General features: G+C 55.0%; 1 protein-coding gene across 1 annotated transcript in view; it reads left to right on the top strand.

Moving 5' to 3' along the window:
* The window catches only part of LOC105701947, a 32,607-nt gene extending 31,878 nt beyond the window's left edge, over positions 1-729 (top strand). Inside the window, exon 7 of the mRNA XM_023431878.1 lies at positions 719-729. Within this exon, the coding sequence (XP_023287646.1) occupies positions 719-729 (11 nt within the window). The remainder of the gene's footprint in view (positions 1-718) is intronic.
* Positions 730-13,335: the final 12,606 nt, after the last annotated feature.

The raw sequence follows: 13,335 nt of genomic DNA, 5'->3' as shown, positions 1-13,335 counted from the left end.
GCAGCGCCGGCGCAGGCGGAAGAAACGCAAGCGGGCCTCCCTTCGGGTGGCGTAGCCTTAAGAGCGGCCTCGATCGGCCGGGTTAGATGTTATATACTATATCAAGGTTATGATCGGCCGCGGCCGTCGCGGCCGCGCCGGCCGGGGGCCGACCGGCCGCGACGGGCCCCGGGGATTAATTCGATAATAAAGCGGCGGGGGGCGCCGGACGTCGGGTTTTTACGGTCCCCGCAGGGAGGGGGGGGAGAAGGGGCGTCGGGCCCCGGGGTCGCGACGGGCGGACCCCCGCCCGCCGGCGCGGTGCAACGGTTACGCTAATAATAATGATAACAATAATACAATAATAATGAATAACGGTAATGTTAACGTAACGGTACGTAATAATACAATTATACGCTACTTACACGTACGTATATATATACATATGAGGATGGATATATATACATATACGAGGCTAAGGCATAAATAATGAATAACTCTCGTGGAAAAGAAACACCCCCACCCGCATGGCTGGAGGTAGCGAGGAGGAGACGGGACGGAGGGGCGGACGTGTCCGTGTGCGGGCGCGGGACTGTGTGTGACTGGGTGCGCGTGCACCGGGACTCGCCGCGAGGGGGGCGAGAGGGAGGCGCAGGGACGAGATGGCGCGGCGGATTCGACAGCGCTGCCAACGCCGGCGGCCGATATTGTTATCGAGGTATAATATGTGTTCGTTTAGACATTATATGAATAACTATTATATTACTATGCGTAACGATGTTAAGGATTACGCCAGGACACGTTTGTACGCGATTACACGGAGCGATTCGCGGCTGGACTCGCGCGCGGCCGTCGCTTCGAGGAGGCGACCGTCCGGGACGCCACCCTCCATTCGCGCGAGGCTGCCGTTCGTCGCGGGTGGCCGCCGACCTGGGAGTTTTCGACTTTTTCTCCCCGCCGCCGCTTGCGCGAGACGGATAGCGCCACCGTCACGTGGGCCGCGGTCCGAGACCTCGCTCCGAGGGCGCCAATTTTTTCCACGGTTTTTCACCCTTTTCGGCCACCCTCGGGGAAGGAACTCCCGGCCCGGCGGAATAGTGCGCCACTTCGCCATTATCCGGGGACCCGAAGGGCGACCGCTGAGAACGTGCGAGCTCGGAGGACTCGACGGTAACGCTCGCTCGAGGTCGGGGAGGCGCGGGCGGACGTTTCGAGATCGTCCGAGCCCACCCTGGCGGGTGTCCGCCGCGGCTGACGACCCCGAGACATCGCGGCCGCGCCAGCTGGTGCACCGCGTTTACGAGAATTCCGGAAGGGCTCCCTTAGGCCCTATTCCTTATTGCCGAAATTTCCTGCCCCGGGCATCGGATACCCATTATCCCGCCGACCTTCGAGCGGGACATAAATCATGGCGTCAAATTGCCCGGGACGTCCCTTGCGCGAGACCCGGGCGAAGCCCGCTTCCTCCGTGCCGGTTACGAGTGCACTTAGCTTCCGGTGCCCCGACGTTATCAACCCTTATCGCCGAGGCTGCGCGCAGGAAAATGTCCGGTCGGGTCGACCACGGAGCATGAATATCGCGAGGACGCCAAAATATTCGATCGCCACCAGGAATCGATCTTTGGTTCATTTTGGACTTCCGTCGATCGACGAGAAAAGGTTTCCGAAGTCGATCGGATGCGATCGATCGATTCCGGTCGATGGAGGAATCCTTAGATTATTTTTCCTGCGCGTGGACTTTAACGGCCTTCAGGAAACGTTTCCGTCCCCGACCACCCCCGTCCACCCTGACCCTCGGAGCGGATTTTCGGAGCGCAGCCCAGGGTAGCCCCAGAGGGAGGCCCCGTTTTTCCTGGAGCTCGTCCAGGACGCGAAGGACCAAGAGTCGGGAGTCCCTCTCCCTAGGCTCTCGGAGAGCCCAACTTCGCGCACCCCTCGGTCCAGCACCCTCCCGCCCTCCGACCTCGAGAGTCACGATACGCACAAAATACCCCTCCCCGACGTCCGCGTTTTTTACGGGGTTCTCGAAGAGACCCCGACTCTCCTTAAGATCGCCACTCGCCGTCGCGACGTCGCCCCCTCCCTTTGGCCCCGTTCCCCCCGTGGGACAATTGTCGCGCGACAATTACTCCGAATTGTTACTTCTTAGCCCCCGACCGATGACCGAATTATTCTTTTATTTCCGGTAATAATTGGTAACAACCTCGACGAAGACGATAAGGGATGTTTAGGAGTCTAGGGGTGGCCCTCCTTTTTAATATAATCCTCGCTCACCTGGGGAGAGGGGACGTTAATTCATTTCACTCCGCATTAGACCCACCTCGAGGTCCGAAAGCTCGATCATCCATAGGTAATCTCGGTCCACGTGCGAGATTCGAGCGTCTAGGCGCGTCGCGACGTCGTCTCTCCCCCCCTACGGGGGAGGACGGGTATGTACGCGGACATGTAAACGCGTATAAATTTATATACGCGTACCGGGAGGGAAACGGGTACACGTGTATCGTGCATGTGCCAATCGATATATCGTATCACGTTAGACGAGGGTGCAGCGGGTGGCTCGTTAATAAAGGGGACAGGAGGATCCGAGGTTTTTCGCTACACCCCCGAGGTCGCTTTCCCCTCCGCGAGGGCCGCGACCCGGGACCGACCAATCGCGACCCGCATTTCCCCTGGGCCGGCCAATCGCCACCCGGCATTCCCCTGGATCCTCGACCGACTCTCGACCACCGCCGCCGCAGAAAAACGCGACGCTCACCCTCGAGGGGTGTTACTTGGACTTCGATGCTCCATTTGCGGGCTGCCCGACTTACCCTCGAAATTCCCCCTTTTTTCTCCCTCCCCGGACATTGAGTCGTTCGACCCTTCCCTTTTTACGCGTATTTCTCGCGTCGGGGCGGAATATATACCTGGGTATAAAAAATTCCTGCGACAACTCTCGACGTTTGCAATTGACGCTCGGATTCCAGGATTTTTTATTTCGGAATTACCTCCATGTCTCAATATATGTATACATTGAGATTTCCAGGTAATACCGAAGAAAAATAATTGTTGAGTCGGAGTCGAATATCGCGAGTCGATGCAAGAATTTTTTTAATCCGCGGAAAATGTCACTCGTGGACATCGAATGGTAAAATTGCTTTTAATTCGACGTTCCAAGGGGACCTCTCGCCCGGGGCGATCATTTCTCCGGAATGTCTGGATTTCGGATCCCAGACGGAATTCCCGAGGGAGAGGGACGTCATCGGGACCCGGGACGAGATCGGCGGCCTTTTCGTCCCTAATGGCATATTGGGGAGCGCCGGACTCCGGCTTCTAAGTCATTCAATTTAGCCGACTTGTCGGCTCGTTACATCCGGTCGAATAAGAAGCGCGGATTCCGCCCTTATGAGGTGTTATTCAGACACGACGTCCCATTTTCGGGGCGGATCCGAGTTCCCTCCTGGACCCTCTCGAGATTATCGCGTCATCCGCCGTTTTCAGATCCTCATCTTCCGGTAATTTGCCGCCTAATTGTTTGCCATCAATCTATCCGCAGTTGACCGATCCGGGAAAACGCGGAATCTCCCGCTTCGTTTACGCGGTGCCAGAATTTTTCCTCCTTTTTTGCCTTTCATTTTTTTTCCCCCTTTTCAGAAATTCCCCGTGGAGAATGGCACTCCTCTCCGAATAACTCCCCGGCGAATGATTAATCCACTTATTATTTTACCGCGGACGATCGAAGCGCGGAAAAAGAAAAGAGGAGAGCCCGATGCGCGATGTTCCTTCGATAGCCTATTTTCGAGGAAGTGGCACTCGCCGTTCCTCTCTTTTTCCTCTCCTCGCCCCTTCTTTATCCATGACGCCTCCGAGCACCGACGTCCGTGTGTAGGAACAGCCAATTGCTTCCGATAATTTCCGAGCCAATTATTGAGTCGCTTACCAGCCTGTGACACTTGATGAACAGCCAACCGCCGCTGAAGCGCGCTCGGATGGTCAATCCTCGCACGTGTAATTCCTGCCATTCCATTGATCCTAACGTAACCATGATTACAACAAAAAACCATCCTTACTTCCCGACTTTAATATCTGGACCAAAAAAAAAACCCACCATCTCTCTCTCTAAAACAACCCAAGTGAAAAAGCGACCTCCACTCCGCCGTCCCGAAATTTCATAGTACTTGAAATTTCCAATCAGAAGAATTTTTTCTTGAGAAAACCACGCGTGAAACCGTCGCTACGGATTTTTTTTTAGGAAATCCAAGCAAGGAGGAGTGGGAATCAATTTCGGTTGAGGAAAGTTATGCGTGGGCGGGTCGGTTTGATTTTTTTTTTTAGGATAATCAGGAGTGAAAGAGCCGGATAAAAATTCAGCAGGACATCTCGGAAAAATCCGCTTACGGTAATTCACGGCCGGATTATCGCTCGGCTTAGAGGCCTATTATGCCGCGGATAGGAGCTTAACAATTAATAAAGTTCAATCGATTCTTCCGACGCCTTGTCGGCTGCATCCTCGTTGCACCTTATCGATCCCTCCGAGCTGGGACACCTTCGCTCGATCCTCCTGTCGATATGACGGACTCGATGTGCGAACCACCCCGTATGTCCTCTTGTACATCTACATCTCACGCACGTATATGTACCTCGAGCAATCATGAGACGCGTACCTGTACCCATGTACGTACACGCCCGTGTACACGGTACACGTACCGCGTCCGGACGACGTGCACTCGCGATAATTGTTACTCGAGACGTGTACACGAGTAATGATCGCGCGGAATGTCCCTAAGATTTACCAGGAATTAATGCAACATCGCAAGATCTTATCGCGACAACATCTAAAAAACATATAAATTTGCGGAATAATTCTCACGAGTCGCATTTCGACCCATTGGAATCCGCTGGTCTTTCATATATCTTTTCCTTTTCCATCGACGTCAATTTTTTATCACCTCGCGAGATGATTTTACAAATAATTTTCTTGGGTTGTTAAGGAGGGAAATTCTAAGGAAATTTTTTTCTGTTTATTTTTTTTCTTTATCCTCGATTTTTGGTTTCTACGGTATACAGCGGGTCGAAACGTTCCCCTCATTCCGAAAAGGGGAAGCCGCAAGAGTATCGGCGTAAAAGGTCGGTCGTGATTGGTCAGCGAAATCCCTCGAATTACCAACCCCTCCTTTATCCCTATTTTGGGCGAAGTTTCGTCGGCCGCCCTTAGGCCTTTTCCATCCCGATCCATAGGCGGCGGGAAAAATCCCCCGGGAACGCCCTTCTTTAACTTTCGCCCATGATAGACCCGACAGGGTACACTTACCCTCTCAAAACGGCCTCCCTTAAACGGGCCCACGTTTCGACCAACCCTTGCTTCCGGTCCCGAGAGCACTTGTAATAATTTCTCCCACGTTTCCGGAATTCTTCCCGACCGGGATTCGCTCCGAAACATCGCTTACCGCGTTTTACCGTAATTCTCGGGCTCATTAGTTGGAATTCCATTGACTTGTTAATTACGCCAAGCGGGATTTACAATTCAATTCCCATTCGTCCGGGACATAACCGCATTTGCACAATACACGATGCGGCTTGAATTATTGAAACGACGTTGCGAAACTTATGCCACGTCGCTGCATCCTCGGGATTTCCCTGGGAAATTTCTTTTTAAGCTTATTTACTATTATCCGATACGCGAGGGTGAGTTCTCGTCCTTCGATGCGTAACCGGGAAGGGTACGGAGAGGGGGAGAATTTCGGTAATCCCTGTACGACCCCTTATGTACCTCTTATGTGTCCCCGTATGTAATTTGGCACATTATGTACGCACATGCGTGACACGTAAGACACGGAAAGTCGTGTCTCCCTTCGCGAGGGGTCGGCCAGGATTTCTTCGACAGAACTGCTCATTCGTTTTCCCTGGGGTGGCAGCCCTGAATAGTTTTATCGGGGAGCAGCCTGTTTTCTTATTTATCCCTCCCTCGCCCTCGTCGTAAGTCAAGCTCTCCGGCATCGCCGAGCTGCATCCCCTTCGAGTCCTCGCCCCGTCAGGACGACCCCATCGAAATCGCCCCCAAAAACTGCATCGCGAGCGTCTCTCCCGAATTTCCCGAATTACGCGGGCTGAAAGAAACCCTCTTTCTTTTTTATTCCCGGGAATTATTTCTTCCCTAAATTCGAGCCACCCCTGAACTCCATCGCCAAGCTGCATCCCCTTCGAGTCCTCGCCCCGTCAGGACGACCCCATCGAAATCGCCCCCAAAAACTGCATCGCGAGCATCTCTCCCGAATTTCCCGAATTACGCGGACTGTTTCTTTTTTATTCCCGGGAATTATTTCTTCCCTAAATTCGAGCCACCCCTGGACTCCATCGCCGAGCTGCATCCCCTTCGAGTCCTCGCCCCGTCAGGACGACCCCATTCAAAGAGCCCCGGAAATTGCATCGCGAGATCAGTCTTCCAAATTTCGTGACCGACCTTCTTTCTTTATTCCTCGGAATGATTTCTTCTCGAAATTCCAGCCAAATTAGGTCGCACGCACGATACTCGCCCGTTTGGGGTGCAGAGGATGCACCTTGAGGGAGCATCGGAATAATTCGTAATTTCGATGCACCCTCAAAAAAAGGGGTTCGTTCCAATCGGGAATTCGATCTCCCCCGAGTAGAGAGTCTCATCGGGGTTAATTTTCGAGTCTAGCCTTCGAGCTCGGGATCGTCCTCGCTTCCTCGGTTTCACTTAATCTTATCTGTCACCGCGAATCCGGCCAGAATGCGAACTTAGACACCCCAGTCGTCCAATGCAGACTGTAGTTAGCTTTAGAGGGCGAGAGTGTATTTTGCATATTTAGATAACCGGGATCTCGGACCGTCCGAGGGGCGACCTCCCCATAGGTAGCCAGAAGTTTCGAAAATTCGGCAGTCCTGTCCCCGCGGCATATTAAAGCCACCCCCCGAGAGGAAAAACCCTTCTAACCCTAGGCGCACCTTCGAGGGGTCGACACACCTGTACGCACAGTCGAAACACCCGAACATCGACCCACCCTGCGACAAGATTGTCATCTCGCCAAAATTCGACGTCGACCCTCTCCGATGAATCGAAGAGACGAGGGGAGGCCGAGAAAACTCGAACACCCTCCCCGAAAGGGTTGCCACAGTTAACGGACCTACATTTCGCCCCTTTCGGTATATCTCGCCTCCTAATTCTGCCGCGCGGCAAGAAGAACCAACTCGACCCGAACCTCCGCCATTCGGGGGACCTCGATGATACCCCCTCTGTGGAAACTTGGCGGAAAGCTCGGTTTTTCCTCGACAAAGGTGCTAATGGGTGCACGGGGCTGATCTCGGATGAAATCGACGAGAAAATCGAGGAATGGCGGCGGCTCGCGTCGACCCGTCCCCTTGCGGTGCACCGGGTGCAAAAGGGGACACCCATAGCGAGTTAAACGTTCGTAGTCTGTGATAACAAACAAAAAAGCGTCGCACAAAAGTCGGAGGGCACGATCGAACCACTCATTTTTAGGGGTACGAGTTTGGCCCCCTCGCACCTCGCGCTAAAATTTCTATCCCGCGACCAATCGATCCGCGGCGCTTCGATGGATCGTCGATCGATCGCGAATTATCGGCTCTTCGAGGCGGCTCGAATTTCGAGGTACATCGCGAGCCTCTTAATCGATTGCTCGGCCAACAATTGCAATTCTTGCCATGGGGCTCGAGTTTAAAGGGGGAGGAAAGATCGGAGTAAAAAATAAAGAGGGGCGAGTAAACTCGTGCGAGGCTCGCGAGCGTAGGAGCACCCGGAAGGGAGAGGGACTTTCCCGAGTTTCCCTACGCGGGGGTGACATTTCTTTTCCTCGAGGAAAGCGCAAGGGTCGCCAAGAAATTCGCTCCGGGACTCGGGGCCCCACTTTGGGGGGATTTTTACGCGAAAGGGCCCGCCACGAGATTACAAGGTGGAGGGGTGAAACGAGGGGCGAGGCGAAGCGGGGCACCGTTAAGGCGACACGAAAGCGGCAAGAGGGGTCGATCGATTACGAAGCTTTTCTCCGGAAACTTCGCCCCGAATCGTTCGAAACCTCCCCACACGAACGAGAAGGCCCTAAGGGAGGTCCCATCACCGATGAAATTTCATATCTCTCAAAACTGGAAAAAATTGAAAAATTGTTTATAAAGAAATTTCAAAGGAAATGATATTTCGTAGGTGGCGGGACCTTCCTGGGGGTGATAACATTCGCGTGGTGAATTTTGAAACGATTCGGATAGCCCGGCTCGGAGGGAAGCTTCATACTCGAGAGCTTTCGTCCCGCCTTAATGGCTTGACTAGGAATATAAGTGCCGGCGCTGGTTTATCGGGCTATCGGAGGGCACAGAGGGGGGACTAGAGCCGAGGGCGAAGCGTTACCGTATTGTTAAACATTGTCCACACGTAATTGTTACTAAGTATTTCTAAGTATGCGCAGCGAGAGAGAGACATTAGGGTAAACGTCGACGGGAAGGGCGGGTGCCGGGCGAGGGACGGGGCTTCGCGTAGTCGGTAGAGGCATGCGTCGACGGTGATTACTGATTACAAAGTAAATCTATGTACATATATACATATACATATATATACGAATATAGATTATGTATTTATATATGTGCATACGCGGGCCCGCTCGGCATCGCCCGGGCCCGGGGTAGACGATAAAAGGGGAACCCGAGGGAACGTCGGAGACGTTCGCGACATCCTTTGCAATTATCATCGAGCACCGCCCTATAGGTTACCGAAAATTAGTGCACGAGACGCTCCTAACGAATGGTTGGCTACGTTCATTCAGGCCGGAGGGCTTTCTCGAGCTTCGAGCCCTCCGCGAGCGAGCTGGACCCTTAGGGTCCACGTCGGCTGCTGGGGGGACGAGACGACGACGAGCTGCCCCGCTGACCTGGCCCAGGGTCCAGGCTTTGGTTTTCGGTTCGCCGAGGTCCTTCCGGAAAAGAAATCCGCAAAATTACACCCGGGCCGACTCGAGTTTTCGCGGCTCCGAGAGTCCGGACGACGAGGGAATTCCCGAGTTCCTCGACTCGCTCCAATCAAGGAGACCCGAATTCTCGGGGGAGATCCGTCGCCGAGAGCGACGCATCCGGCGATCGGATTTTTTTCTCCCCTTTCACCCCCCTACTCGGGACTGGGTGCTCGACACGGAGGAAAGGAATCCCCGATTAAGTGGCGCGATAATTGTTGCTTCAGCCCCGAAACAATCCTCGACGTCGAGCCGCGGAAATCCGCGAGCGCGGCGGATCCGCGAGTCGCGGGCACATATTTTGCTGACCCAGTTAAACCAATTTCCCCGTTTCCCCGGCGTGCCCTCGTCGCGCTACAACGGCAGATTCCCTTTCCTGGTCCGGCTCGTAAAGCATTCCCGTTCGAGCACCCCGACCCGAGGAACGGCGACCCTGGAGACATCCCTCTACGTCGACTTTTACGCCAGGTCGAGATCGAACTTCGAATAAAGGGGAGTCGAAGGGGAGAACTCGAAATTTCGAAAATGCGAATTTTCGAAAATGCGAAAATTCGAAAATGCGAAAATTCGAAAATGCGAAATTTCGAAAATGCGAATTTTCGAAAATGCGAAAATTCGAAAATGCGAATTTTCGAAAATGCGAAATTTCGAAAATGCGAAAATTCGAAAATGCGAATTTTCGAAAATGCGAAAATTCGCAAAAATTTGACAACCCGCGCTCCTGGCGATGGAGCGAACGCGCGAGGACGAGGGCGAACCAGAACGAAGGAAGCGCCGAAGTGGCGGGGAATTTCGGCGACGGGAGCGTCGATCATTCCGAATACAGGGTCTAATCTCACTGTCATTTTGTACACACGGTCCGCCGTCGCGAGAGTGGGCGGAAATTCGGAGCCTCCAAGAGCGCCGGCCGTCCTCGCGTGCGTGCACGCACGCGCGCCCCCCCGCACGCATCGATTATCCATAAGCGAGTGGCATCTCGATTCGCGATGCCAACCTGGTGGCAAGCCGTTTTACACGTGACGAAATCCCGCGACGTCTATCGGACGTTTTCCAGACGTCTACCGGACGTCCCTCAACACATTGAAGATAAATGAACAACGCACCCGCGCCGCCTCTGTTGCGGCGATTTTCATTGCGTGTCCCTTCGTCCATCTCTAGGCGCGATTTGGACACGTTTCAGACGTACTTTAGACGTCTACTGGACGTCGCGGGAATTATCCAAGGGAGTCACCGAAAGCATCCCTCGGAGGCGTGCGCGCGAGAGAGAGAGGACGGACAGTCGCGTCATGAAAAACCAGAATGGTTTTTAAAAAAAGAACAAACCGCGTGTTCCATTCCCCCGAAAAGTGTTTCTTTTACTTCCGTCTGTCCTCTCCCTGAAGATGGATCCAGGCGTGAGCGCGATTACGAGCGACACGCAGATATATGCCGACATTTCTAGTACACGTGGGACGTACCACTGCGCACGCCTAGGGCGCAGGAACGGACCATCGAATGATTTTTCGCGGATCGACGCGAACGCAGTCCGCCGAAAGGCACGAGTTCCATCGACGCCAGGTTTCCCACGAGCGGAAATCCTCTGGAGCGAGAAAACTCGACGCCGTTCGTACTCGCCGAATCGCTCGCGGGTGGACCCACCTTAATAGATAGCTAATCGTCCATAGTGAAGCGATTTGACGACGACGAGGATCGAGGGAATTCTCCGGTGGGCGCAATCGGGGGTTTCCCGACCCCGGCGTCGTCAAACCACCTTATCTAAGTCTAAAGATAAAGGGTCGAGGAAAAGCGTCGAGGGACGAGCGAGTCAAAAATCGACGCGGGGGCAGCTCGTCGGTTTCCGTTTTCCGTTTTGGTTCTCCCTACCGCGAGACGGTCGCGGCGTTCACTGCGAATTGTAATAGTTAGGGGTAGCTTTAGAGGCGAGAAGAAGTAACGACGCATGCGCGGCGATTGGATCGGGCCAATGATTCGTTATTAAGTGGCGGACGATTCGGCCGCCGCCACGTTTTCCCCGCACGGGGGAGGACGCGGAGGTTGGAGGAGCGAATAGTCGCGTTCAGGCGAAACCAGTAGAATAATTAAGGCCCAGGGTGGTGGTAATAATAACGCCGGCGACGACGGTAACGGCGTCGACATCGCGGCGAGAGGGGGGAGGGGACAACGAGGCGGAAAAGCGAGCTCCTCGCCGTCACCGTCGCCGTGGATCATCCACGCCGTCATCGTCATCGTTGAAATCGTCGCTGTCACGATTCGGCCCTGTTCCTACATCCACCCCCGAGAATCCTCCCAGAGGACCCGGATTGCATTCGCGGCGTCGGGAAGAATGGAGCAAAGACTCGCCCCGGTGGAGGGGAAACGTTGACGTCGGTCTTTACGGCCACGTCCTACGAGTAGCCGGGACTAAAGGCCGCGAAACGTCATTTGTCCGGCCGCGACGGCCTTAGCCCCTCGTCCAACGAATCGCCCTCTTCTCCGTCCGGAGAGGGTGGAGGAGCGATCGCCGACGGCAACGTTTCTCCGGCCGCCGAACGCCCGGTTCCACCGAGACTCCTCGAGATGTTCCTCCTGCGCCCGGACGGGAGTAAGACACCTCGAAACAGGAAAAGTTAATGAGAACGTAGGGACGCGACGAGTCGAGGGCATCGTCGACTCGAGTCCCTCGAATTTGAGTTCGACCGGCGACCCGCACTCCCCGCCGTCCCTTGGCCGTCTGCGGCTCCTCGTCGCGCGGTCGAGGGTCTCTCCCCGTCCCCGGCATCCTTCCCCGCCGACGTCAGGAAGTTCGATTTCTCGCCGCGAAGGAGGTTTGCTTTCCCGTTCTCTTCTCGCGGGCCGGTCTCCCCCGCCCCTCTCGGAGCCACCCTTGACCGTCCGTCTCCTCCCCCGGTGGAACTCTCGGAGTCGCTCTCTTTCCCAACCCCCGCCCCGGCGTTCCCGGACGCGGAAATCGCTCGGCGGGGCCAAAGTAACGACGGTAACGAATCCCGAAAAAAGCTCCGCGGCCGGGCGGGGAGGGCGAGACGGTCCGCCATGGTAGGGCGGGCGGTATAAGCCTGGACGAGGGGGGCGCGAGGACGGGAGGACGTATTGATCTCGCGAGTCTGCCGACTCGCAGCATCCGCGCGAAGCGGGCCGGCGTCGCCGTCTCGACGTCCTCGCTGGCCGAGGTCGAGCCGGGGCTCGTCCTCCGAGGAGGGGCCCACCCGGTCTTATCGCTTATCGAACCCCATCGAGTACCGGCCCGAGCCCGGAAAGGTAACGAGAGCCTGTTCGTTCGGCGCGTTTCGTCGTTCCACGACGCACCCATGATACAAATCGAGAGACGAGACCTATCGCGCCTTCCAACCCAGGTCTTATCGCTTATCAAACGCCATCACCCTCGCCCTTGCAGCGCGTTGCAGCGGTACCATCTGAACAGGATTTTTCCCCACGAAATTAGGGACTGCCGCTCGGCGCTTTTACATGTTCCCCTGCACCGAGGGGGTTAATAAATCGAATCCGATCTCGATCGCGGATGGAGCATCCGAAATTCAATGGCTCCTAGGAACCTGGTTTTTAGCGAGGTTTGGCCGGGCGGTTCTCCCGGGACCCGGTGACCGGCTCTGCCGGAGTCGCTCCAGATTCCTGGGAACGAGTCTCCCTCGGCCCGTCGTAAATCGAATTTACGATTTTTTCAGCCCCCCCTCCGAGTGCTCGACGCAGAGGGCGATCTTTATCGGAAACGCGGAAAGGAGTCGCGGGATCGACGGTCGACGCCCATTTGCCCGCCACTCGGGGAGAGTCCTCGGATTTTCGAGTTTTCGACAAACCCCGAGGTCGGGGATGACGAGGCTCGTCTCGCCGGAGTCTTCCCTCCAAGGCGGAGGTCCGCGGAGGAAATTCAATTTCATGGGCCGCGGCTCTCGTGATTCCGCCTGTCCGCCCATCTCGATGCATGCGCGACTCTCGGTTGCTTTTTCCCCTGTTGACTTTTTCCGCGTTCGACCCGTTGATTCGCTCTCGTGATGCAAAAACGACGAGGTGTGCTCCAAAGGTCTCGCTTTCGCCTCCCTCTGCGCCTTCCTGAGCCCTGGCGTACTCCAACATGGCGGCGGTTCCTTTCCAAGCGTCGTGATTGATCGTGTCATCGAACTTGAAAAATCCAATGAAAATTTCGAATGGAAAATCGTTAACTGTATTCATACATCTTTTCATCCTACCCCTTGTTGATTTATTTCCTACTCGTCGCGGTATTTCTTTTATCGGTCCGCTAACCAAAAGGAAGGACGCCTCGTTTCCTTTGCATCGCGCTCGATTTGGATTTATCGCGTGGCCAGTTTCTAAATATCGTCGTATTAAGTGTCATCGTCGGGCCTCCGTTTTCGCCCTTTACCCACCTAGTCGTGAAAGCCTGCGGCTCGTT

This window comes from Orussus abietinus, unplaced genomic scaffold, assembly GCF_000612105.2.
Source record: "Orussus abietinus isolate OABI.00-Male unplaced genomic scaffold, Oabi_2.0 scaffold46, whole genome shotgun sequence".
In the NCBI taxonomy this organism is placed as follows: domain Eukaryota; kingdom Metazoa; phylum Arthropoda; class Insecta; order Hymenoptera; family Orussidae; genus Orussus; species Orussus abietinus.
This window is presented reverse-complemented; position numbering and strand designations above follow the sequence as displayed.